The sequence below is a fragment of the Pempheris klunzingeri genome, chromosome 12, assembly GCF_042242105.1.
Source record: "Pempheris klunzingeri isolate RE-2024b chromosome 12, fPemKlu1.hap1, whole genome shotgun sequence".
NCBI lineage: Eukaryota > Metazoa > Chordata > Actinopteri > Acropomatiformes > Pempheridae > Pempheris > Pempheris klunzingeri.
Genome location: NC_092023.1, coordinates 480119 through 503701, shown reverse-complemented (window position 1 = coordinate 503701; position 23583 = coordinate 480119). Strand labels below are relative to the sequence as shown.

Sequence of the window (23583 nt, the reverse complement as noted above, 5' to 3'; positions counted from 1 at the left end):
CAGGTTGTGAGTCATTGGAAGTGTGTGACATTCCTCCGGTAGGCATGAAACCTGCAGCGCTGCCACTCTGGGGCACTGTTGTGTGCTCCCCCAGGAGCACCGAGCTGTTCCATCCACATTTTATTCAAAATCCACACATGCTCAGTAAAATATGCTGAAAATGTGCAGATATGGAACATTTTTATTCTGCTGTAGAATTCTTCATCCAAGGCCTGACAGCCCCCCCCCCCCCCCCCCCCCCCCCCCCCCACACACACACACACACACACACACACACACACACACACACACCCACACACACCCTTTAGGCTGACATGAGTGCTCATGGGTGAAGGAACAGTGTGCTGCAGGGAGCTGAGCTCTACAGTGAAGCAGAGGAGTGTGTAGGTTTGTGGTTCTGGTGATTTATGATGATCAATATGGCTGCAGGTCACTTTATTCTCTGCTTCTCTGTTCCAGCACAGGAGTGCCGGAGGAGTCCTGAGGATCAGTGCGCGCTGATCCTGCTGATGCGGGAGGGGGCGGCTCCCTGCTCATGAATATGGAGGCCGGGGCCCCGCAGACACTCCCTCCCGCTGAACTTGTGTGCTGAGCTGCAGCCCGGCCAGCAGTCACTCAGCCAGCCCGTCACAGAGCAGAGCGCTCGGCTGCCGCATGGCCACTGCGTGAACTTTCCCCAACAGCCGGACACGAAGCAGAGCAGAGAGACGGAGGCGCAGCCGAAGAGGAGCTCTTCTCTGGATGTGGATCCTGTGCTCCCTCGCCCCCCTGCCGTTGCCCCCTGGTGCATGTTGAGACCGGAGCGGAGCTCTGGTGCCGTGACTCGGCCAGAAGACCAGCAGAAGGAGGCCACAGCAGTCCGGAGGATGGTCCTGGGACGGGGCGCAGGCGTTGCTGCCTTTTTCCTCTGCTTTCTCGCCAAGGTACGTGGATGTGGATGTGGATGTGTCCGGGGGTGCCGTGACGGTGTGTCGCCTCGTGCGCACGCTGACACATTACATGCCTCATGTATGTGAGAGCGCCCAGCCTGCTGCCCCCCCGTTTTCCGCTGCACTCACTGTTGTGTCTCCACAGGTGTCGGAGGGCTCCGGACAGTTCGAGCTGCAGATCCTCTCCATGCACAACGGGAACGGAGAGCTGCTGAGCGGCGCGTGCTGCGACGGCGCGCGGAACGCGGCGGACAGAAAGTGCGCGCGGGACGAGTGTGATACGTTTTTTAAAGTTTGTCTGAAGGAATACCAGTCCAGGGTCTCTGCTGCAGGGCCCTGCAGCTTCGGAATGGGATCTACGCCGGTCCTCGGAGGGAATACCTTTACTTTCAGGAGCGCAGGGAGGAATGACAAGTCCAGGATAGTTTTGCCCTTCAGCTTTGCCTGGCCGGTGAGTGTTCCTCTGAACAAAGGGTCCCTGACAAGGACCCACAGCTCTCCCCAGTGTCTGCACCCACTAACCAGGCCCCCCACCGGGCCTGAATAATGAGCCCCCACAGTCTAGAGTGTGAGCTGCAGGGGGAACTGTGGCTCTTAGAAATCACTAAACTTTCTCTAAATGTTTCTCATGGACTCCACTAGTAAAACGCTGAGATGAAAAGTTGGTGGAGCTGCTTTCTCCCAGACCCCCCCGGCCCCTCCGCCCCCCTGGCAGCTGCTCATGTTGCACAGTACAGTAACTCCAGAGAGAAAACCCACTTTCTGGTTTCCTCAAATGTCAGCTCTTCTTCTCAGAGTAAATAAATGGGCTGGCGGGCCTGTGGGGGTGTTGCAGCTCTGTGAGAGCGACGGCTCTCCAGGCTGCAGCGCCTTTCCATGTAGTGAAAAAAGTCGGGGGTGTTCAGACTGACTGGCCCCACTGCCTGGCCCACAAACCCCTCCACTGAGCCTGACGGGTGAAAGGCCCAGTCTGCTGGTATGTGTGTGTCCAATTACATCAAGACTATTTTTACCTCAATCCTGCTCCCGCTCTTGTTGTAATGTGCAGTATTGTGCAGCTCCGGCCTCCAGCAGCCTGCTGTCCTGTCAGGAACACGCTTACCTGAGGCCAGAACAGGTCGCTCTTGTGTTTGCCGACGATTCGATGGCCAGTAAAACAATGAGCTCTGCGGGGAAACATGCAATCTGATCTGGTCTGTGTTTTTTATTTGCTCTCCACTTAGACTGTGGCGCCTCACACCTTCCTAAAAGACAAAGGTTTGTGTTTGTGTTCTCGCCGTGGCAGCACTCAGTTGGCATGAACTCTGGAAGCAGATTAGTTTCATCTTACTGGCTGGAAATCATTCGCAGCTGAAAACAGATCTTGTTGACACTGAACTGAAACCTGCAGCCATTTCAGGTCTGAGGACTTTACGTTCTCAGTGTTGGACCTGGTGGAGAATATTCCTGTGATTAAGGGCAGGAAAAGGCTAAACTATGGGGGGGGGGGGCACCAACGTAGTCCTGTTTAGACTAATGAATCTAACAAAGTCTCTGCAGCTCGGAGCCCCCCAGGCTCAGATGTGGGACACAGCAGACTTGTTGGTGATTCTTTCGTCCTTCACTACTTTGCCTCCGTGCACAGCAGCAGTCGTCAGGTTGGGTACGATATCCCCCTTTGTGCTTTTCATCAGTTGATTGGCTGTTGTGGACAGATGGCAGTGTGGTGCATTTGGGTTGTTGGGTACTCTGAGTTCATGAAGCCCCCCCCCCCATCCTCTCCTGTGAGCTGCATGAAGTTGGCCTCTTGTCCAGGCCAAGGGCTTTGTTTAAGTCACGCTCGGTTGGACCCCAGGCATTTCATGGCTTTAACCTTGCCACCCACAGTAACTGCTGCACTTAATGAGGCTGCACACATGTGCTCGGAGCAGGTAGAGCGAGCCGGGCGTCCAGCTGCACGGCGTCCAGCTGCACAGCGTCCAGCTGCACGGCGTCGGCTGGACGTCTTCAACATTCGCACATCGCTGGTTTTAGAGCCTTGTGTGGATCCGTCTGCTTCGTGCTTTTATCCCACAGAGAAGTGAGGGCCCTCACAGTGTATCAAGCAGGGACAATGGCGTGGCCTCGGTGACTACACTGAGGATTACTGAGCATAATAGAGGCAGCGCAGCTGTAATGCCAGCGCAGGGCAAGCAACAGGAAGCAGTTGTAGTAGACTCAGCAGCGATGAAGTTGGCTCTCATGCAGACTGTGGCCACCTCAGCATATTCCCCCATGTTCACACCGAACGGGACAGGAGCCTTTTAATTGGATTGGATCAGTCCGTCAGAGGTTTGAGTGTTTGGAAACATTCATCTGCCCACAAGTCGTTTCTTTCCTCAGTAATCTCTTGTCTTACATCTCGAGTCCTCGTTGATCTGGCAGCTTAATTGTGCTCAGATCTGATTTAATTACGGCCTCGTGTTTTTGGATCATTTTCCTCCATCTTTCACCTCATGTGTTCTCTCAGACCCGGGACACGTCGGTGTCACTGATTAGTTGAAAAGCGGGGGCCATGTGAGTACCGGGATCAGGTGAGAGTCGGAACAATAGTGAGCTCGGCCTGGAGGGCGAGCAACGCCGGCAGCTGTGGGAGTAATGACATGTTTGTTTTATATAGTTTGCTCTGATGTGGCAGTTAAGTGCAAATTACTCCAGTGAAAGAGGGAAAATAAATGTGCTCTTTCTTTTCTTCTCTCCACCTCACCCTGTCCTCGACTCCAACCAGGCATTTCTCAGCGTACTTGCACTGTTGTGTCACTGTGATGTTATATAATGGCTTTTCTGCTTATCGGACGTGTTTTACGCCGTATGGAAGCGTGACTCGCAGAGAAAGTGCCTTTAGTTTGGATCACCTGAGCCCTGTTCTCGTTCCCCTGAGCGGTTAGTGGCCCTGACTGGATTCCTGTTCATTTAGATGCCTGATGCCTGGTCCCCCGTCCATGTTTGACCCTGTGGTCTAAAATCTTGTTTTGGTGAGATTCTGTCATGGCCCCGGGCTGATGTACCCGAACTGTATGTTTAATAAGCTGTTGGTTGTACAACAGTCTTTTTCCAGATCCTGTTGTGATGGAAATCTCTTGGCAAACAATGCCCCCCCACCCCCACACACACAAATCTATCAGTGGCGTCAGTGACTTTGAAGGTGATTCTGGGTTTGATGGCGAACAGGGTGTGTTACTGAGCAGTCCCAGTCACTGGTTAGATCTCAGCCTGATACCATTGAAGTGATTGACTCAGGGAGGCTGATACAGAAGGTCAACACCGACTGACTGGACTGTTGACATTTCCTGTGTGCTGAGCGAAGGCTGCCACCAGGCCGACCTGCACATGTGGCCTTTGCCTGTTATTCCCTGCTTTGCATTTGGTTGGATTGTAAAAGTTCATCCGATTTTGTGTGTGTGTGTGTGTGTGTGTGTGTGTGTGTGTGTGTGTGTGTGTGTGTGTGTGTGTGTGTGTGTGTGTGTGTGTGTGTGTGTGTGTGTGTGTGTGTGTGTGTGTGTGTGTGTGTGTGTGTGTGTGTGTGTGTTGGGAAAACTGAGAGGACTCAGTAGTGTTCTTTGGCAGGTCCTTGCGATTCGAAGTGGAATGATCTTTATCGCGTATGTTGCTTGTCTGTTGGACAGTGTCTGCTTGGCCAGGAAAGATAAGAAGACATATGGCCACACTTATTGCACTTGGACGTGTGTGTGTGTGTGTGTGTGTGTGTGTGCGCTCTCTGTAGTTCAAAGAAAAGCTGTGAGTCAGCTGGGAGCCTGGGAAAAGTGAACCTGGCAGTGGCAGACGGTTCCAAGCTGATAACCGCTGGGGAGTTATGGAGTGTTAGTGGACGAGGAGTCAGGCAGTATCTGACTTTCTGGAAGCGGCTCTTTGCTCTGGAAGCAAACATCCCAACAACGAGGCTACTTGCCGAATCAGACCACTGTGACATTACTGTTGGTGAGATGGTTCAACAGGTGAACAGTGAGCATCGTCATGTGGCCATGTGACCGTCATGTGACACTGCTGGTGTTCAGGTAGGTGCTCGTGGTGCACCATGAGGGTGCGTTTACAGGAACAACTCCTTAAACTCTGTGCCTGTTGACAGCAGAGCGGTTTGGTTTTAGTTCTTGTTTCCCATCAGGCCATCGGGGGTGCAGCGTGACGCCTCGCTGGGGAACCCGGTGTGCTGGTGTTCAGAAGGTCAGAGGTAGTTTGAGAGGCCACTTTAATGTAGCAGCAGACACTGTCCCCACGTATGGCTCCTCATGTTGGTCACAACCACGTTGGTGTCGTGTGGCAATAATGATGATGATGATGATGATGCGCTCAGTCTGTGGGCGTTCGGTGCTGTTGCGTTCCACTTCCCATTTTCGAGGATGAGCTCATCATGGCTGCTGTGTGTCGTCTGTGTGGGACGGCTGACCCTCTCAGGTCAAAGGTTTTAAAAGTCTGTGTGGACACGCAGACCCTGGAATGATGCATTCAAGTGCAGGTGTACAGGCTGGGAAAAGTCCTCTTCTAATGGGAGTGCTGGACAGGACGCTGGAGCAGAAGCCTTACGGGTCCTATCGCTTTACCACCGACTTCTCTGCCAAGTGATTGCAGCCCATTGTGAGTCAGAATGTACTGTAAGGTGTGTGTGCTGATGAGCACTGCATTTCAAAGAATAGCCGCCCTGATTGCAGTGAAAAACTGGCACAGGATGAGATAAACGGCTGCTGGAAAGATGGAACGACATGAAAACATGAAAAAAGCTCTGGGAGTGAGTCATCCCCTTTTCTCTCCTCAGAAAGTGAACAGGGGGTTTCCTGAAAGCAGGTTTGTTTACCATGAAGTCATCGCAGCAGAGCTCCACAGTGGCAAAGCAGAATGTCTGAAATGCCTCTGAGTAGCGCTGCAAGGGACGAGCATGTGTGTGAACATAACAAGTAGGTGTTTCTAGTGGATGCTCGAGCTCCGCAAGTCAATTCCACTTTGTCACAGTCGCATACTTTCTCTGTGAGTCTGCCGTGCTCGCTAACAGACGCTCTGTTGGTTCCCTCATGACTGTGGCACAGGGCACACTGAGCGTGTAACTGATACTGGTGTGAGCGCTACCGACCCCGAATCAGACAAAGCGTTTTCTGGAGTGCTGAAATCAAGACGGCCCTCCAGAGTGTCGCACTTATTCAGCCTCTCTCCTGCAGTTTTTTGTGGCCGTCTGTCACGAACACATCTCTTCTTTGTCTTTCCCGTCCTGAGAAGAGCCTCGGTCTGGACCGTTCACAGCATTCACAACTCGTGCTTCTAACTCACAGATGAGCACCGAGTTGAAAATCTCGTTTTGACAACAGAAGTGAGTTCTCGCGCCACATTTAATGAACGTGCTCTTTTAGTAATGTTTCTGAACGCAGCTTTAGGCGCTGCAGGGCGTCGTGTCCTCTACCTATGAATAGTTTTGCCTCCCACCCTGGAGACTCTGTCTGCTCTATGTGGCCGGTCTCTGCTGCATCAGACACCCTCCTGCTGGGTGGGCGTCCAGCTCGGCCAGACCGCTGCCCATGTGTCTGTCATCCTAATCATGGAGACGCACAGACTAGTGCAACACCGCAGGCTTATCCTCCTAATCAGATCAGCAGGAGCGTTGCTGGAGGTTAACAGTTAGCAGCTCCTGTGCTGTGAGCTGACGGAGAAGGTGAAGCTGCTCGGGTCCTTAAATGATAACTGCATGTACCGTGAAAGCACCATAAACACACCACGTGATGTTTGTCAAAGGGGGGCGTGGGGGCAGCAGGTAGAAGTTAGTTTGTATGAATAGACAGCAGAAGGCAGCCAACATACCCCCCCCCATGTCATAGTTTACGATGCTGCAGCTCTCCGCTAACACTCCTCTCTCCATCTTGTCGTCCACAGAGGTCCTACACTTTGATCGTGGAAGCCTTGGACTTCAACAATGAAACCAGTGGTGAGTATTTGTCCTCGCCTGCCCCCCCCCAACCCCTTTCTGTGTCTCCCCCCTCCCTCACGACAACGTCGTGTTGAAGGTCAGAAAAGGAAGTTTATTCTTCCTGAACTCTCTGCCCCCTTCCACATGGTCCTCTGGGTGTGTGTGTGTGTGTGTGTTAAAGTGTGTGTGTGTGTGTGTGTGTGTGTGTTAAAGTGTGTGTGTGTGTGTGTGTGTGTGTGTTAAAGTGTGTGTGTGTGTGTGTGTGTGTGTGTTAAAGTGTGTGTGTGTGTGTGTGTGTGTGTTAAAGTGTGTGTGTGTGTGTGTGTGTGTGTGTGTTAAAGTGTGTGTGTGTGTGTGTGTGTGTGTGTGTGTGTGTGTTAAAGTGTGTGTGTGTGTGTGTGTGTGTGTGTGTGTGTGTGTGTGTTACAGGTGCCTGTAAGGCGGGACAGCAGGACGGGGAAGTGAGGGGAAGTAGAAGAAGCAGGGACAGGGCAGACGGGGGGGGGGTGCAGATAGAGAGAAGGAAGTGTGGTGAGGGAGGGGTACAGAGTTCCCCCCCCCCCCCTCTATGAAAATGTTTTCATTTAGCCGATGACTGATGGCAGGTGCTGCCAGCCAGGGTCGGGGTCACACTGTCTCACTGTCACTGAGGTGTGAAACACAGAGTTCATCCGGCCGCCCAGCCTGCAGCCACAGTGGGGGGGGGTTGGGGGGCAGAAGCCTCTGAGCTACGCCGTCCTGTAGGTACCAGCTACCTCTGGCACAGGTGGGCGCTCTTCTCATGGCCGTGGGGGGGGCACGCTCTGGTTGGCTGGTCGGCGTAGCGGTCCGGGCCGAGGGAGGGTCTGTTCGAGGTCAACAAGGTTTCGGTCTTTTCTGCTGTATTTGCCGCTCCCCAGAGAGCTATTAGGGCGTTGGTGTGAAAAGCCCCCTGAATGTACACAGTCAATGCTGGTTAAGCCCCTCTGAGCTCCAGCAGGCCAGCTCACGGCTCTGGAGCCTCACATGGTGCGAGCGTCCGACCTGGTTCCAGCTGATTCCTCATCAGACTTCGCAGCCCGGATCTGGACGCCCTCTGTCTTTTTTCAATCTTTCTTGGTTTCCCTCAGTGCACATGAGGTGTTAGAGGAGTTAGTTCTTTTATCACAGCGTAGAGGTTCAGGCTCCAGCAGGTTCCGGCAGCGTGCTGCTCCGTCGGTACACAAATGCCACAGCTGAGCTCTGGATTCCAGACCGCTGCGAAATGTTACCGGGCACTGTGATTTCAGTATGCCCCCCCACGCCGACCCCCCTATACACACCACAGAACAGTAAATAAATGGCAGCACCCCCCCCCCCCCCCCCGCACTGCGTTGCATCATACTACACAGAGGAGCGACTGACCCGGCGGTCAGACACCTCTGCTCCTGTGAGCGCACTAAATAACAGCCGGGACACATTTTTAATTCTCTCCCAGGTGGAAGGTTTGGATATCAAGTAGGGAGGGGTTCATGTGAGGGAGGGGGTGTGTTACTGCACTCAGGTCTGTGTGTGTGTGTGTGTGTGTGTGTGTGTGCGTGCTGTCTGGGGGCGGGGCTCCGCTCCAGGGTCAGTCCCTCCCCGTTTGACCTGAAAACCAGTCTGTTTCTGGGTCTGAGGCTGTGTGTGCTTTTAAGTGTTGCACAATCACAACAGAGGCCGGGCCTTTGCCCCCCCCTCCGACAGATAGATAGATGCTTGTAAGTGTGTGAGAGGAGCTGACTGAACCTTTAGGACGAGTGGATGTGAGAACGGCAGCCTGGATGAAGTGCTGATGGCGCTCTGGCAGGCTTCCCAGCAGTGACTGTGGCACCGGCGTCCTCACACTGATTTAGTGCTGCTGGTCCTGTCCCTGCCTGAGCAGACGCAGAGGGCAGCATCTGAGAGCAGTAATGTCCTCAAGCTGTAAACCTGAGAGTCAGAAACCAACCAGGGAGAGTTGGAAAGGGAGCGTGAGAAAAAAAGCAGTGAGGAGTGCTCATTACAGGCAGCCTTTTCCTTTTTTCTGCATTTCCTCCTTCTACTTTTCTTCCTCTGCTGCACACATAGTTGCTTTAATTACATATAATCTGCTATCTAAGAGATCTTCTGCAATTTGTGTCAGAATTTTTGGGGCATTTTTGGGTTCCCACTGTATGATCACACAGAAGACTTCACCTCCCACATGCGTCATGCTGGATGCTGCATTCCTCCGTCCTCTCCAGGCTCGAACACTAACATAGCCGAGGGGAAAATACATTTTTAACAAGAATTACGCACTCCATGTTGACCGTTAAAACTGATGTTTTGGGTGCAGATGGGAAGCTGATAGAGAAAGCCTCTCATTCCGGCATGATCAACCCCAGCCCGCAATGGCAGAAGCTGACTCACAACGGCCCCGTGGCCCAGTTCGAGTACCAGATCCGGGTCAGCTGCGACGAGCACTACTACGGCTTCGGCTGCAACAAGTTCTGTCGGCCCAGGGACGAGTTCTTTGGGCATTACACCTGCGACTACAATGGAAACAAGACGTGTCTGGAGGGCTGGTCCGGACCTGACTGCAACACAGGTGAGCTAGCGTGCGGTGACGTCGCCAACGTGGAAACACTGACGAAGACGGCAGCTGGAGACAGATCAGTAGTTGTGACTGAGTCTCTCAGACCAGCAGCCACTCTGATCTGTGATTCATGCTGATGCTCCGTCTGTGGTGCGGTTTGCATTGAATGGAGGACTTTGTTTGTGACCTCTCGCAGCATTTCCCTCTTCCATGCAAATAAAGCTTTTCATTGGCTGTATGACCAGGAATAAACTGCCGGGCAGCGCTCTGTCTTATTAGATATTTTACTGTGTTATGCTGCAGGCCAAGCGTGATTGTTTGTCGACAGCAGCGTTTATTCTGGCAGGAGGAAATGTCACAGAGGGGAGCAGTCATATAATTTACTGCTATAATTAAAATGTGCTAAAAAATGGAGCTAAGTTTGAATCTAGTTACCAGGCAGTGATTATTCCTCTTCCTCTTCTAGCGATTTGTCGACAGGGCTGCAGCACCGAACACGGATCCTGTAAGGAGCCCGGAGGATGCAAGTAAGTGACCGTGGCTGCTCCGTCTGAATTATCAGTCTGTTCTCACAAATTTCACTGCAGGTTTAAGATGTAAAATGTCAAAGACGGCTTGCACCAGAGGCGTGTGGCGTGCAGCGTTCAGATATGTGGGGTTGGTCATGGCAGGGTCTTTCCCTGTACGGCAGTCGGTACCCGGCTTTAACAGAGAAGGAGGCTTTTGGACCGGAGCTGCCAGTCTGAGAAAAGAGACGCTGCCAGACTCCATGTTGGAAAGGCAGCTATGTGTTTCCCTCCAGTGAGGCAGCCGTTATCGGTCATCATGTGTAATGTTCGGATGAGCCTTAAAGTGTATTGTTTGTGTAGCTAATGGCTTCCTAATGCTGTTTATGCACACAGCCAGAGGAAAGGCAGGCGCAGATGGATATCAGAGCTGGGCATTGTGTGCACTAACAGTTGTATCTCCTCCTCATCCTGGAGGAGGCCCTGCTCCGCCCGGCTCCTCCCACAGCTCCGCCACCGGCTGCTTTCTCAGTTGTCTGATTTGGCTGTAAATCAAGCACAGGGACGGTCAGGGTTGTTCGTGCTGTTTTTCCTAAGCGTTTGACATCATCAGGTTTCTTGTAAGCGCTTGCGTGGCCACTGGCAGAACAAGAGGCTGACTTGCTTTAGTGTCTGCACAGGTGTGGCTCTGCTTAAAGCTCAGGGTTCAACTTGTTTTATCTGCTCTCTGCCAACAAACTCTCCCAGCAAGCTGTAGTCAGTCGGTGGTTTCCCATCGTTGGGCTGCTGCACACTCAGACAGCCTCCTTGTCACTACCGTCATGTCGGCAGAGCCACAGCTAATGACGCTCGGTGGGGTTTTCTTTTAGCCTGGAGTTTTAATGACCCCCCCCAGCTTTCATAGTTACTAATGGAGTAATAACAGTGCACCTGTGGACCATGACTGCCACAGTAGAACGCTGGTTTGAAGAGCATTAAGTGCACAGCCTCTGCTTTCATGTTGAGGGTTAACATCCTTATGCTGCACAGTAACATAATAAAGGGAATGTTGCGTCCCCGTGATTTGGCTGTAATAACAGTGAATGATTTGGGATCCTGCTGGGGAATCCTGCTCTGCTTCTCATGGGGAGGATTAGCACGTTCTTAAGAATAGCCTCTTTAATCACAGACTGAGGTTTACTTAACCACCGCGTTTATTTTTACAGTCCGTCCGTTTCTGGGGGCTAATCAGAGCGCCGCTCCCCCAGAGGGACGCGGCTTCCTGTCGCTGGGCTCCACAGCAGCGACTGTAATGCCACCTCGCCACCTTTAAAGAGCGCGCTTATCAGCCAGGCTGGATTGCCGTCTTAATTACGGAGCCCAGGAAGAAAAGGGCAGCGTTATCAGTGTAATTATGGACCTGGACATTTCAGTGGTCGGCAGGCTGAGCCTCCTCCTCGGCCCGGGGGCACCGGCCTGACTCCCGACTCATGGGAACCAGGATGAGCAGCAGTTTAAGAGCGGAGACGAGGGCTGAACACTCCTGCTGCTCCTGCCAAGCCACAGGCACAGTGTTGTTAGAGGGAGCGTCTGGCCGCATGCTAATGTTAGCTGTGCTAAAGGTCCCACTGGAACTGTAATTTAGTGCTTTGTTTTTTTCTGCTTGGAGAAACGCTGAATGCTCCTGTGTCTCTGCCCCCAAGTATTGTTTAAAAGCTGCTGCACAAACAGCCGCCAAGGCTTCATTTGTGGTCTTTAAGTCACATCCCAGTTGTGAGAAGAGAATACTGCCTCTTTGTGTGAGTCCTTGCTGTAAATGCTAATGTGTAGTTCATTAAATTCAGATTATCGCTGTATCGCATGCAGAGGCATTTGGAATTAACCAAAGATTAAGATATTTGCATTTTCTGGGACAATCTGACCTCGCTGTGATTGTTGTGAATTTGCCTGAATCACTCACTGTGTGTGTGTGTGTGACACTGTGTGTGTGTGTGTGTGTGTGTGTGTGTGTGTGTGTGTGTGTGTGTGTGTGTTACAGGTGTTTGTATGGCTGGCAGGGTCAGTACTGTGACAAGTGCATCCCCCACCCCGGCTGTGTCCACGGCACCTGTGTGGAGCCCTGGCAGTGCCTGTGTGACACCAACTGGGGCGGCCACCTCTGCGATAAAGGTTAATTCCCGTCTCTAGTTTCAGTTGCCGTTGCTGTAGGAGCGGCCTTGTTGTGTGAAAACAAACTGAAGTGGTGTGAAACGCTCTTTCCCAGATCTGAACTACTGTGGCACTCACCAGCCATGCCTGAACGGAGGGACGTGCATCAACACGGGACCTGACAAGTACCAGTGTACCTGCGCTGAGGGCTACTCTGGTGCCAACTGTGAGAGAGGTGACTGTCTGATCTTTTGCACAATAACTGTTTTCCTCACTGCCAGTCATCTGTAAAGGGCATTCCACCAAGTTCTACACATAAAGTTCTCATAAGAGGGAAAACTCAGCAGATCTTGTCCTCTGTTTTCTGTCCACACTATGTGCCAAAGGAAGTTTATGGCTGAATCTTGAATCAAAATAGAGCAAAGCAAGGTTCCATTTACATTTGGAACCTGAATTTAAATAAGATTTAATCTCGTGGGGTGTTGAAGTCGTGCTTGCGGTCATAACTTTGAAGGTCCTGGGCTGCGTGTACAGACTAAAAGTGAGGAGCTCTGGGTTTGGAATCAGAAGAGGTGGTAACTCCTCAATAATCTGTTCCACTCCAGTGTGAGTGGCCCCCCAGGTCAGGTAATCCACCGGTCCCTTCACCCCCCAGGCTCATGAGACAGCAGGGTGTGGTGCTGAGGTCCAGCTGCTGTGAGCACTTTGCTCAGATGATGGTTTTCCTCATTAAATCGGAGGCTCGCAGGGCGCTGACAGCTTAACTGCAGAGATGTCAGGAGACCGTGCCCTCCGTAACAGGAGGTCCTCAGACGAGGGGGTACGTCAGGCTATTGTAACACAGAGGCCCCGGGGGGCAGCGCTGCACCCCCCACCCCCACCTCCCACCTCGCAACATACCAAAACCACTGATCACCTCCAACCGCCTGGTTATTCCCAGAGTGAATCATTGATTTTTGATTCATTGGGACCCACTGATCCTTAACTCATCCATAACAGACAAACTCCAGCCCCCCCACCCCCCCCACCCCCGCTCGCCCTCCCGCCAGTCTCTCATCCTTTGCCGCCTCTCAGAAGAAGAATGGCAGGGAGTCAGAGGGAAGTCACGGTGCGTTGGTCAGGTCAACTTAGCATGAAAGATGATTTCCTGGTGGTGTGGTCTGCCAGGCGGGTAATGAGAATGAGATGGGGGGGTCTGAGCGGGCTTTCAGGCAGGGGGGAGGAGGGAAGGAGTCGACCCCTCGGTGTGTTCTGCTGACTGACGTCCCGGGCAGACAGAGGAGGTTCTCCAGCGACGAGTCAGAAGCTGGGACGGTTTCTTGCATCAGATTTGAGTTGTTTGAGTGAAAAGTGGACGCGATGCGACAGAACCCTCCTCATGGCAGCAGAGGAACTTCAGTCTGCTAATACAGTTCGTCCTCTGCAGGACGTAGATCCCAGCATGACGATCTGAAGGTGGATTTTTTTCCTCCCTAAACAAGCGTGTGTGACTTTAACAATGTTCTTCTTCCTTCCAGCGGAGCACGCCTGTCTGTCCAACCCCTGCTCTAATGGGGGGAGCTGCTCAGAAACCAGTCAAGGCTACGAGTGTCAGTGTGCACCAGGCTGGAGCGGCCCCTCCTGCACCATCAGTAAGGCTGCACTCCGCTTCAAGCGTTAGTCCTCTGATACAAACTGTCATGTTGAATAACCACAATCGACTTCTGCTGCTCAGATGTGGACGACTGCTCTCCAAACCCCTGCAACCACGGAGGCACCTGCCAGGACCTGGTCAACGGTTACAAGTGTCACTGTCCGTCCCAGTGGACGGGGAAGACGTGTCTGATAGGTGAGCCCCCCCCAGACGCTTTTCCTCCCTCTGCCACTTCACGCCTGTCAGCTGCACGTGCAAATGCCACCAAGCCTTTCTCTCCCTCTTTAGATGCCAACGAATGCGAAAGCAAGCCGTGTGTCAATGCCAACTCGTGCCGCAACCTGATTGGTGGATACTTCTGCGAGTGCGTCCCCGGTTGGACGGGGCAGAACTGCGACATCGGTGAGTTGAAGGCCGTCAGCTGCGGCTGTGGACCGGGACACCTGTCCTCCTCCTCTCTCCCTGTTGGAGCACTGAAGCTGTAACATGAAGGCAGGGAGCTGCATCGCTGAGCCCCCGTGTGGCCGAGGCTGCGGCTCTGAACGCCCCGGCACTAGTTTCACTTGGCAGCACACACGATTGCTCAATACTGTGTTGCACTGATTGTGCAGTCACGTTGTCCGGCTCTAGCGCGGCGCTCTGCAGCTCCGACCGTGTTCTCACAGCAGCAGAAACAGAAAGCACACACTTGTTCTCAAAGACAGACTAGTCAGGCTGTTCAGTATTAATCCTCAGATTTGTTTTCTCGTGCAGATATAAACGACTGCAAGGACCAGTGCCAGAATGGGGGGACGTGTAAGGTAGGTGTCAGCCTGTGTGTTCGAGTGTTCCTGTCAAAGACTTTCTCAGTGCCTTCAGAAAGGGCTGCTGTAAAAGTCTCTCCAGACCAACAGTGGAATTGTTGTGGAATTCCTCTCTGACATCAAATCTGAGGGGAGTGGGTTCAGAAGGGGTTTCTGAGGGAGGGGCCCACAAGTTTCTTGACCACACTAGGTTGAATTACCATAAACATTATTGTGTTGAGCCCGTGCCAGGAAAATGTGTTGAAATAATGTGGAGCTGTGATAGTGTTCCTCCAAACATGTCGCCCCCCCTCAGCCTCGCTCTCGGTTCTGTGCTCTGGTTTGACAGCTATTGTTTGGACCCCTCCCCGTCAAAGCAGTTAATCAAATGTGTGGTCGCCCCCCCTCCTCAGGACTTGGTGAACGCCTACCGCTGCGTGTGCCCCCCCGGCTTCACCGGCGAGCACTGCGAGAGGGACATCGACGACTGTGCGAGCTCGCCGTGCCTGAACGGCGGCCGCTGTCAGGACGAAGTGAACGGCTTCCAGTGTCTGTGTCTGGCCGGCTTCTCCGGAAATCTGTGCCAGGTGGGACACGACTTCCACGACTGTCCACACACACACACACACACACACACGCCCCCCGATATCATTCAGCATCTGAAGCCTGTGTCCCCAGCCCCCCCGTCTGCCAGCGGAGGGGAGCCCCACACCGCTGTGTCTTCGGGCTTGTTGTAAAGTTTTCCTGCCCCACCCTCAGAAATGGCTGTTGTTCCAGTCGTCCTTTTTAAAAGGGAGTGCTTTGTTGAAGCTGCTCCTGGCTGCAGCGGGAAACATTCCTCAGCGCTGAAGCCCAGACTCCGAGGACGGCTCCTATGTCTCTGCCTTGTTTTTCCCCTCGTCCGAGCGCTGTGCGTGTGTTGTTTCCTGGCACGGCCTGTAGGGAGGATGCTGTGGCTTTAGCTCTGTTTAGTGTAGCAGAAACTATGTCAACTATCAGGTTCACGGCTCTCTCTTCTCTACCTCTTCGTCCCAGCTGGATATCGATTACTGCTCGCCCAACCCGTGTCAGAACGGAGCGCCCTGCTTCAACCTGGCCACAGACTACTTCTGCGCCTGCCCGGAGGACTACGAGGGCAAAAACTGCTCTCACCTCAAAGACCACTGTCGCACCACCACGTGTAAAGGTACGTGTCCCGCCTGCAGCGACCGCAGGCTTTTCTCCCTGTCTTTTTCCAGAGCGCTGCTGTAAGGTGATCTGCGTAGCGTGCTGCAGTAATGTGCTGAATAAGGCCAGGTCTTCACCATTTGCCTGAAAACCTTTTCCCATGAGGGCAATTCCTATATTTTAGCTCTGTGCACTGAAGGTTCTTGGCCAAGGTGAGCAGGTTTTTCTTTTTGAGTGTAGCTCCCTTGATGAATGCCCCCCCCCCCCCCGATCTCCTCAGCAAAGCTTTTCCAGTGATTCTCCCCTCCTCTGAGTTCCCTGAAAATCTGGCAAAAAGCTGATAGCACTGTGTGTGTTCTTGGTAATGACTTGGTGGGCTACCTCTTCTTTTCCCCCTCAATGAATATGCACATTTGTGTGTGTGTGTGTGTGTGTGTGTGTGTGTGTGTGTGTGTGTGTGTGTGTGTGTGTGTGTGTGTGTGTGTGTGTGTGTGTGTGTGTGTGTGTGTGTGTGTGTGTGTGTGTGTGTGTGTGTGTGTGTGTGTGTGTGTGTGTGTGTGTGTGTGTGTGTGTGTGTGTGAGTGAGTGAGTGAGTGAGTGGACCAACCAGGGAGTCAGATACCAGACGGTGAGATTCTTTCTGCTCTTGGCAAGAATTAAGTGATTAGAGGGGAGAAAAGAGGCGGGCTGCACTAACCTGATCAGACAGGGGGAAGGGAAAGGATTTCAGCGCAGAGTGAAAAAGCTGCTCTGAATTGCTTATGAAAGCAGAACAGCTTACGGTTGTTTCTTCTATCATTCAGTTTCTGTTATGATACTGTTTTTCTCAGGGTTTTTATTCGGAGATGTCCTTGTTGGTTCTGTCATGTGGCGGCCCCCTCCCTCCTCCCTCCTCCCACTACAGACTGGTAAACTAAAACTAAAAACAAAAACACAAACCAGATCGTCTCTCTTCTCCGCAGTGATTGACAGCTGCACGGTCGCCGTGGCGTCCAACAGCACGCCGGGAGGAGAGCGCTACATTTCGTCGAATGTGTGCGGACCCCACGGCCGCTGCCGGAGCCAGGCGGGGGGCCAGTTCAGCTGCGAGTGCCAGGAGGGCTTCAGAGGCACCTACTGCCACGAGAGTGAGGCCAGATTCTTCAGGGCAGAACATCAGACCGGCCTGCAAAACACACTCGGCTTCACGTTGTTCTTTTCTTTCAGACATCAACGACTGTGAGAGTAACCCATGCAGCAACGGAGGCACCTGCATCGACAAAGTCAGCGTGTACCAGTGCATCTGCGGCGACGGCTGGGAGGGCGACCACTGCGAGACCAGTGAGTGGGACGGCCTCAGTCCGCCTTAGGTCTGTTTGATCTGCCTAATACACATAAATCACGCTGCCGTCCCGTGTCTCCTCCAGACATCGATGACTGCAGCACCAACCCCTGTCATAACGGCGGGACGTGTCGAGACCTGGTGACTGACTTCTTCTGCGAGTGCAAGAATGGCTGGAAGGGAAAAACGTGCCACTCCCGTAAGACTCTTGTTTTTTCCACACCTGTGCAGTGTGTCTGTGCAGGCTCATGGTATGTGCTTATGGCTCTATATAATTATCAGTGTTCTATACAGCTGTGTGTTCACATTCATTTGAGCGCTCGGCTTAAGACAGATTTTAAACGCTCCCTCCAGGCGAGAGTCAGTGCGATGAGGCCACATGCAACAACGGAGGCACCTGCCATGACGAGGGCAACACGTTCCAGTGCAAGTGTTCCCCGGGGTGGGAGGGGACGACGTGTAACATCGGTGAGTCACACGGTCACGGCTGTTTGCTCCGATGTCTCATATTTACACACACACACTCACAGATTGCTCTGTGGGAGAGCTCCGGCTCGTCTCAGATATTAATCAGATCTGTCAGATCCACAAACAGTTTTTATCCCTTCACTCTGTCAGCGCTGCCCCCCCCCTCCGAGCCCATTTCTCCCTCTCCTGTGAGTGCTGACAGACGTCCGCTTAAAACCCCTGATTGCACTGACAATACACTTCAAAGTGGTGGAATGCAGATTCCCTGAGAGCAAACGGAAACCAGCAGCAGTCTGCTGTGACTGTTTCAGGGCTCTGATTCTGCTGATGATAACCGTCCATGACTGAACTACACTTCTCCTCTCTTTCTCCTCTCTCAGCCAAGAACTCAAGTTGCCTCCCAAACCCGTGTGAGAATGGAGGTACCTGTGTGGTGACCGGGGAGTCCTTCACCTGTGTCTGCAAGGAAGGCTGGGAGGGGCCCACGTGCACCCAGAGTAAGTGCTCTTTAAAGGGACAGTTACTGCCATTAGATGATGATGAAGCTCCTGCAGAGGTGAAGTCCTGCGTCCGATTAAGTCCCTCTCTCCCTTCCCCTCTTGATCTCTACCTTTCTTAAATCTTTTCGCTCCGTCTCTGGCTGCTGCCGGCCATGAGAGGAGGAGGGGGGGGGGGGACTCAGGAAAGTGGAGACAGATGTTTCTCTCCCCCCTCCTCCTCCAACACACCCCCTCTCCCCCCATCTCGTCGTTGCATTCCTGTCCAAACAGTGACATGTCGGCTTGTTCTACAGCTCTCCTCCATTTCCCTGGATCCCTGCCCTTGTAGCATGTACTCCAAAACAGAAATTCACCGACTTCAGTGAGGGAGGGGGGAACGGCCGGGGTGGGAATGTGGGTATGGAGGTGGGGAGTGTGGGAGTCGACTGGATTGTTTGCTCTGTGCTGTTAATAAGGCGGAGTAATGAGCCCAACACGCCCCAGCACACGCAAGCTCAGACGTGCTCTCTGCTGCCGATCGCTGCGAACAGTCATACATGAGAGACGGAGAAAAAACAACACTCACTGCTTTCTGTCTCTCTCCCTCCCTCTCTGTGTTTTCTCTTCTAGATACCAACGACTGCAGTCCCCACCCATGGTAAGTGGAGGCCAAACGTTTCCTGTAGATTCAGACTGAGAACAAGCTGCTCCTCCTGCATGTATGTAGTTTCTCACCTGCAGGGTGTCTCTCAGGCGTCACTGTGCTGAGAACCAGGCGCACACCCTTCCCTGTCATTCCTGGGACGTAATCGGCTAACCCTGTTTAGTGAACTCCCTCTTATTTAACCACACACCACTGGAGCTCGCTCTGAAACCAATGTGCACTTGTCCAATAAAAAGAACAAGTCTGATTGCTTTAATTGCTGTTGAGAAATGTTTATTATATGTTGACTGGTGAGAAAATTCCAGCCTGAAATGGTTCGATACAAAAAGTCCATGTGTGAAAGGAGCCTGAGGGCTTCCTGACACACCAACTGATGTCTCCCTCCTCTTTTCTTATTTGCAGCTACAACAGCGGGACCTGCGTGGACGGGGATAACTGGTACCGCTGCGAGTGCGCCCCAGGCTTCGCCGGTCCAGACTGTCGGATCAGTGAGTATTAACCCGACTCCCAGTGCTCCCTGATCCCTGTCGGAGCGGCCCGTCCTGCAGGAGCATCAGTCGCTCCAAAGGGAAGGTCTAGCCGGCCAATTATGTGCGCGTTGGGCCGGGGGCCAGGCCGAGCCATTTCAGTGTCACTCCACCGGGCCCTGCTGCTGTCCCCGGGGGAAACCGGCTTAGCGGGCCAGCAGCTAATCAGCCATGCTCTCTGACACTGATTACACAGATTGTTTTCCCTCTTAAAGGCTTTCAGATGGCCACATTCTTTCCCATTGCAAACCCTTTGTTCTGCTAAGTCCAGCCTTTAGCTCCTGCATACCTGCTAATGATGCTGCCTTTAGTAAAGCTGCATGGGGCAAAACCATCCAGGGCTGATTTAGAGCACGTTTGCTTGTTTTTTATGAACTGGCGTGTATGTGTACGTCCTGTTCAAATGACACATGACCTCAGTGAATTTAGCCAAGGAATTAGATTTGTGTGCCGAGTGCTTAACCCAATATTTGTGTGCTGTCTGGCTGTGCTCCTCCGTCCAAAGGGAGCTGTTCTCACCTCTCGCTCGTCTCCTCTGACAGATATTAATGAGTGCCAGTCCTCTCCGTGTGCCTTTGGCTCCACCTGTGTGGATGAGATTAATGGATATCGCTGCGTGTGCCCCCCAGACAGGACGGGGTCCCACTGCCAGGAAGGTACGAGAGATAATAAAGGACAAATCCACGTAACAGACACATCTTCTCTGAATGGTTACTAATGTAGTGGTTGGATTTAACAGTGACAAGAAAGCCCTGTTCAGTGAATGGACACGTCACCCCTGATGGAGCCAAATGGGAGGACGACTGCAACACTTGCCACTGTTCCAACGGGAAAGTCGTGTGCACAAAGGTACGTCTGAACAGACCAACTCCAAGGTTCAGATTTAGACTTTATCGTCACGACCAGTTCAACACAGGCGAATGTGGAAGTCACGAACATGTGAAGCATCTGTGTCGGCCGTGGAGCTGCGAACCGAAGGGAGAACGACCGCTCAATAAACCGCTGTAGCAGCGCTGTGCAGATCTCCGGTCGGCCACAACAGCGCTCGGTGTCACAGGGCGGAGCCGAGTGTCAGATTCTATACTGAGATGATGCACTTTGTGTTGAAAAGAAACACAAAGCCACTGTTGGAAAAAGGTGTCAGATGCCAGTTTGAAATCTCCCAAAGTCGCAGAGTGAAGACTGGCTGATATACAGCTGGGCATGAAGTAGTGCTATCAGTAACCACCACTTGAACAATGGGGCCTCTCTGACGCTGCTCCCCTCAGGAGGAAGAGCATCATGGGGTGGAAATGATCCAGGGCTCTAAGCTACAGACTGATATGGGAATTATTTGTGGGTTTTTCTCAACATGAATCTTTGCGAGCCGCTGTGATCCTGGACGTTCTCACAGTGCTGCTCAGTGCTGGCTGTTAAATCTGTGGTGCTCAACGCTACAGACACATTCAGTCAGCCATGAAAATAGAAACTGTCAGACACCAAAGACCTGCAGCAAACGTCTGCACAGACGTTTTTATGTGAGCGAAGTTCGTGTGCGGCTGCTTGTGTTCAGCGTTTTAGAACTTTGGCTTAGAAAAGAGGTTTTTAAAACCGTCTGCAGCCACACGGTGGCTCAGCTCCGTCTCCCCCTCATGTACTTTATGTGTTTGTTTGTTTTCCTCCAGATGTGGTGTGGCCCCCCATCGTGCCACCTGGGTGCCAAAGGTCGAGGCGGGTGTCCTTCAGGCCAGAGCTGCGTCCCCATCAGGGAGGGCCACTGCTTTGTGAAGCCCTGCCTCGGCCTCGGCGAGTGCTGGCGCTCCAACCCTCCCCCGCCTCCCACCAAATGCCACCCCAGCTCCAGTTACCAGGACAACAGCTGCGCCAACATCACCTTCACCTTCAACAAGGAGACTTTGCTCCGAGTGAGTTACCTAGGCACCCGGGGAGGGACAGATTGAATGAAAGGGTTTTGGAGTCATTTTTCATGCCCCCCCCCACCGCCACTGTTAAATGAATGGGAGCAGCAAACTGTGACAGATCAGGTTTTCAGAAGTGCCCGACCGTCCCCCCTGGGGAAACGGCTCTGTAGTCTCAGACTCAGTCCTGCAGCTCCGGGAGGAAGAAAATCTGGGGATTTTTCTCTTTCCGTGTTTTGTTGACTGCGTAAAGTTTTGGTGTTCCTGAGAATCAGACATTCCTGCCAATCCCCTCTTAACCCGACCGCACTGCCAGATTAATTTCAGGATCATATGGATTTAAGCTGAACAGGACCGCTGGCGACTCTGTCACCACATGGTATCATCTCTCGCCAGCTGCCTAACAAGCATGACGGCAGATAGTGACAAGCCTGTGAGCCTGTGGTCTTTAATCTAAATGAGGTGGATCCCAACCAGATAGCATGTTGAACCTACTGCCAAAGTGCAGCTCTTCCCTTTTCCTCTTGATTGCCCTGATTTTCCATGAGCGTTAACATTTGCCTCATTTCTTCTTGGTGTCCAGAGCTTGACTGTGGAGGATGTGTGTAAGCAGCTGAGGCGCTTGTACGTGGTGAAGAATTTCTCCTTGGAGCATTCGGTGTCCATAACCTGTGACCCCTCATTCTCCGCCAGCAACGAGATCCACGTCTGCATCGTAAGTCCCCCCCCCCCCCCCCCCCCCCCCGTCTTTAATTTACAGCCTGCAGCATTAAGACACGTCAGATGTTCTGTGGCGTCAGCTGACCACAGGTCTCACACCTCTGTCCTCTGTCTCCTTTAGTCTACTGAGGACCACCGCCTGGACCGGAGCCCCATCAAAGAGATCACAGACAGGATCATTGACCTGGTTAGCAAACGCAACGGGAACAACACCATCATCGCCGCCATCGCAGAGGTGCGCGTGCCAAGCCCCAGCAAAACTGGTACGAACCGCCTCCAAATGTGCTCGGTGCCTGTGAGGGCTTCCAGACTTGCACACACTTGCATGTATAGAGATGGGAGGGAGAAAGTTTTTAGGTAGAGCACCAAAGAGAAACGAGCATGCGTGTAAAAACTAAACTCCCAGGAAAGCCGGGCAGGTGTGCCCTGTCATGGCGGGTGTAACAGCTTAAAGAGCAGAGCTATACGTGGCTCTAGGTCGGCTCGCACCGCGACTAGTACGACTCCCGCATGTGTCCACCATTCGTCAACACAGTGACAGCAGACTGCTGCCACAGACAAATGGAAGCAGCCTCCTCCCTGTGCAGGGCGCAGAGGTCAGCCCGCACGGCCAAAAGCATGCTAATGATTTCCAAAGCCTGACGTAGTAAAAGCCTCTGTGTGTTTAACTCTCGACTCTTTTCCATTTGTGGCATCTCTGACCTGTGATCGTCCTCCTCTCCTCCATCAGACTACCTGGTGCCCCTCCTCAGCTCCGTCTTCATAGTCATCTGGGTCCTCGTGCTCGTCTCCATTTTGCTGTGGTGCATGCGGCGCCGGCGGAAACAGAGCAACCACAACGGGACGCCGGCCGCAGGCTCGGAGGACAACACGACCAACAACGTTCGGGAGCAGCTTAACCAGATCAAGAACCCGATAGAGAAGCACGTGGGCCTCAGCGTGGCCATCAAAGACTACGAAAACAAGAACTCCATCATTGCCAAAATAAGGACAAATCATCCCGAGGGGGATGAGGACGACAAGGAGAGGCACTTACAGAAGGGCCGCTTTGCCAAACAGCCAGCATACACACTGGTGGAGAGGGACGAGAAGACGCCCATCTCCAACCCCAACTCCACATCCAAAAATCCTAATTGGACTAATAAACAGGACAACAGAGACTTGGAGACAGCAAACAGCATAAACAGGATGGACTACATTGTATAGCAGACAGCTGTGTTGCTGTGCAACCAAGCCTTATGCCTTCACACCCCGGTGGTGGGTGGAACGGGGAGCATTGGCATGTGTGGTTAGTAAACTGTCGTGTCAGTCGTGACCCCACAGTATTTTCAGATATTCCCCGTGTTAATTTAAGTTTTGACAAGCTGGCTTACACTGGCAGTGACAGTTGCTTTGGTTGGCTGGAAACACGAGGCACTGGTAAACATTTCACTGTAGGACTAGTTGCTAAAGTGTCTTCCTCTGCATTTCATTTCCCTTTTTTTAAACTTGGACACACGGAAGGGGCTCCTGGTGTAATTGTTGTTCAGTGACTAAAACTAGCCGACGTGTTCAGCACTAGAGCTAATTATTTTGAGTATGTTTGAATTCTTTCTAGTTCCGTTTGGAGAAAGTGCCTTTTCAGCTTTAGACTTCAGCAACTGTCAAATGAGAAAAAAGATCAACTTTATTATTTATTTTTATTTTTCGGGGGGGCGGGGAGGGAGGGGTTCAATGTCAGCAGTTGCTGCCAATATGAAGAATTTATGTGTTGATTTAGAACATGTAGATATGTACATTTTTTTATTAATCATTGTGTATATTTGATTTATTAACTTAATAATCAAGAGCCTTAAGATATCATTCCTTTTTATTTATATGTTCTGTCTAGTTTGAAGGTTTT

General features: G+C 52.4%; 1 protein-coding gene across 1 annotated transcript; it reads left to right on the top strand.

Moving 5' to 3' along the window:
- Nucleotides 1-638: 638 nt before the first annotated feature.
- Nucleotides 639-23386, top strand: LOC139210754 (protein jagged-1b-like). The gene is made up of 26 exons (XM_070840900.1): nt 639-923; nt 1075-1380; nt 6822-6873; nt 9170-9421; nt 9876-9936; nt 11933-12063; nt 12158-12277; nt 13560-13673; nt 13757-13870; nt 13964-14077; nt 14429-14475; nt 14871-15044; nt 15493-15643; nt 16587-16751; nt 16831-16944; nt 17031-17144; nt 17300-17413; nt 17794-17910; nt 18523-18550; nt 18959-19044; nt 19626-19739; nt 19823-19932; nt 20748-20987; nt 21565-21696; nt 21823-21964; nt 22432-23386. Exons 1-26 carry the CDS (start codon nt 789-791, stop codon nt 22905-22907), a joined length of 3723 nt encoding a protein of 1240 aa, XP_070697001.1. The 5' UTR covers nt 639-788; the 3' UTR covers nt 22908-23386.
- Nucleotides 23387-23583: the final 197 nt, after the last annotated feature.

Bases quoted from the DNA above. Each gene is read 5' to 3' on its own strand.
- LOC139210754 (XM_070840900.1), top strand. From the start codon at position 789: ATGTTGAGACCGGAGCGGAGCTCTGGTGCCGTGACTCGGCCAGAAGAC. The intron at 16,945-17,030 runs GTGAGTGGGACG...TGTCTCCTCCAG, and splicing joins GGGCGACCACTGCGAGACCA to ACATCGATGACTGCAGCACC. The intron at 19,933-20,747 runs GTACGTCTGAAC...GTTTTCCTCCAG, and splicing joins GGAAAGTCGTGTGCACAAAG to ATGTGGTGTGGCCCCCCATC.